At 44.6% G+C, this 3,156-nt stretch overlaps 1 protein-coding gene across 1 annotated transcript in view; it reads right to left on the bottom strand.

Moving 5' to 3' along the window:
• LOC128511367 (MICOS complex subunit Mic10-like) overlaps positions 1 to 2,878 on the bottom strand; it is a 5,286-nt gene extending 2,408 nt beyond the window's left edge. Inside the window, exon 1 of the mRNA XM_053484200.1 lies at positions 2,576 to 2,878. Coding sequence (XP_053340175.1) covers positions 2,576 to 2,636 — 61 coding nt within the window. The 5' untranslated portion in view covers positions 2,637 to 2,878. The remainder of the gene's footprint in view (positions 1 to 2,575) is intronic.
• Between the last annotated feature and the right edge of the window lie 278 nt (positions 2,879 to 3,156).

Here is a 3,156-nt window from a genome sequence, read left to right on the forward strand (position 1 = left end):
GCTGATGTCTTGCAATAAAAGCTGTCAAACGAAAACAATGTGATGACGTCATCAAAAGAGCGCCGGCTAATCACGTGTGACAAAATCTCCACATGGGTACTGACTCTAATCCCGTGTGTGTATCGCCTCCTCTCTTCATCCACGCCATCAGCATTACATCTCTCTCACACACACACACACACACACACACACACACCCACGGACCGTGTCCCAAATCCAGTCCACGACTCTTTTACAGTGGGACGCTTGCTTGTTTAGTTACCGTGGTAACGTCCTTCCTCGCGGTACTTCAGCAGTGGAGAGCTGTGACTTTTACTCCACTACATCCTACAGCGAGGATCTGCACCTTCTACTCCACTACACTTCTGCGTCACGTCACATTTTACAAACGCAAATATCGCCACCTGCAGGCCGTTGTCTGTAACAGAGTGCGCTGGGGGAGGAGGGGATGGTGGGGGGGGGGGTTATCACTGGGGGGAACGAACACAGGCGGACCTGAGCTGAGTGGACCTGAGCTGAGCCAGAAGCCAACCAGGGCTGAGGTGAGCTGAGGTGAACAACTCCAGCAACTCGGCCCAGCATTAATCTTCACCCCGAATCTGACAGCCAGCGAACTCCTGCCAAACAGACAAACTTCTGCAGAACCTTCTAAAGAAAAAAAATTCAAATTCACACATTCTGGAAATTCCAGAAACAGTGTAGTGTTTAAAAACTCCTTGAGCACCGACGGCTACTTCACTGCATTAGGTACAAAAGAGCAGTGTGTGTTAGACACCTGGTGAAGCAGATGAACATGAGAAGCAACGAATACACAAGCCGTGTGTGTGTGTTGGAGTCAAACACCCAGTGATGAGTTACTGTTGGCATCCTGAAGCTGATTATTTTCCTAAACACGCTTAACAGGCAAGTGTGTCACTGATAAGGTCACGTTCTTGTAAAGTGCGGAGATATGTCTGTAGGACGTGTGGAAGGAGTCTCCAGTGTCAGCCCACTAAGGTAAAGTAGAGTAAAAGTAACTAGAAGCAGGACAGATGACATCTACACACCCCAGACACTTATGGACAATTTATGGACATTACAAATCTCCACATCCATGCACATCTGCACACTTTCTATTTCTATTCTATGTCAATCTCCACAAGTTTCTATCTTCTCTATATTTGTACAGACAAATCTTTTCTCAGTGTTCACATCACACAGGACCTGTCATGGTCCTGTCACATCAACACCGTGGTGAAAAAGGCTCTGCAGCGTCTCTATCACCTCAGACGCTTGAGAGACTTTAGACTGCCCTCCAAGGTGCTCAGGAACTTCTACTCCTGCACCATAGAGAGCATCCTGACGGGAAACATCTCAACCTGGTTTGGAAACAGCACCATGCAGGACAGACGAGCTCTACAGAGGGTGGTGCGATCAGCTGAGCACATCATCCGCACCGAGCTCCCTGACCTGCACTCGATCTACAGCAAGCGGTGCTGGACCAAGGCCAGGAAGGTCGTGAAGGACCTCAGTCACCCCAACAATGGACTGTTCACTCTGTTGAGGTCAGGGAAGCGATTCCACTTCCTGAAGGCCAACACAGAGAGACTGAGGAGCTTCTTCCCGCAGGTGATATGGTCTCTTAATCACATCACAACACAGGACTAATAACATCTCTTTTACATCAAACACTGACTGGGCATTTATGGACACTATGGACACATTCATACACACTTGCACTACATATTTATATTTTAATTTCTGGACCATTGCACAAAACACTTTAATAGGTCACTTTTTATTCATATTTGCACACCCACAGTCATTTCTAAACGCACACAAGTTTCTATTTTTTCTTCTATATTTTGCTATATTTTTATTATGTCCTTATTTGTACAGTATATTTTACTACTTAATTTTTTTTTCCATCGTATTTCTCTTCTCTTTATTCATATTTATTTCTTATGTATAAGATTTTATTTTAAGGTCACTGGCGGTCGTGTAAGCATTTCACTGCATATCGTACTGTGTGTGACTGTGTACGTGACAAATAAAATTGGAATTTGTACAGCTAAGTTTCTTAAAAATCTTTTATTCTTATTTTTTTATAGCTAAAGTTTTTCTATATTTTATTCCATAATTTATTTCCTATTGGTGATCTTGTATTGTGTTGTTTTGTTGTATTAAGGTCACGTGCGGTCGTGTAGACATTTCACTGCATATCATAAAGAGAAACACATTATTATTGGTGGTGGCTCCTACAGCTGCTTTAACACAAGGGTGAATAAATAAAGATTATAAAGAATAAAACGTGTTAGATGCTGCGGTGGAAGAGGAATTCAACGCCGCTGATTTGCATATAATGACCTGTCTGTCTGTCTGTCTGTCTGTCTGCACGCGCGCTCAGTAAACAGTATAATTATAATAAACAGTGCACTAGAATAACCCCGGGGCTACAGTCAGTCACGTGACCGATGACCTCTCCTGCTGCCGCGCTGCGCGTCTGACCTGCGGTTACTCAGGGTCTCACACACACACACACACACACACACACAGGATGAACTGTTAAATAAAGACACTACGAGGTTTTATTTACTCAATTTGACAGCGCTGTCCGCGAGACACCGGTCCCACTTCCGGCCGCTGTCCTCCGCCATGCTGCAGCTTCCGGTCCCGCTGCGCGTGCCTGGCCTCAGGAAGTCTCGTGAGATTTAGGGCGCGAGTTTAAAAATAACGGATTCAGCGCCGTTTACGTTTCTGAGTTACATGAGGACATTAAAGCGTGTCCGTGTTACTGCCGTGTCCGTGTCCGTGTCCTCACCCTGTCCGCACTCGGTAGTGACACGGAAGTGCGCGATTATGGAGATCACAGATAAACCGTGGATCTACAGAGATATAATTAGAACAGCGGGATGATTATAATTGGCCACACCGACACCCAATCACAGCGCAGGACGAGCGGCGCGAGCAGCCAATCATAGGCCGGGGGGCGGGGTTTGACGGAAATATACGAGTGAGAAATTTCAACTGTTTGTCAATATATCAATATAAACAATGGTATAGTTTTATTATTTACACAAATACAGTTACAGTAGATTCAAGATTGCATCATTTGCTCATGTATTTTTATCATTAAATAAACAACAGATTAAATACATAAACTAAACACTGCAGAAC

This window comes from Clarias gariepinus, chromosome 23, assembly GCF_024256425.1.
Source record: "Clarias gariepinus isolate MV-2021 ecotype Netherlands chromosome 23, CGAR_prim_01v2, whole genome shotgun sequence".
NCBI lineage: Eukaryota > Metazoa > Chordata > Actinopteri > Siluriformes > Clariidae > Clarias > Clarias gariepinus.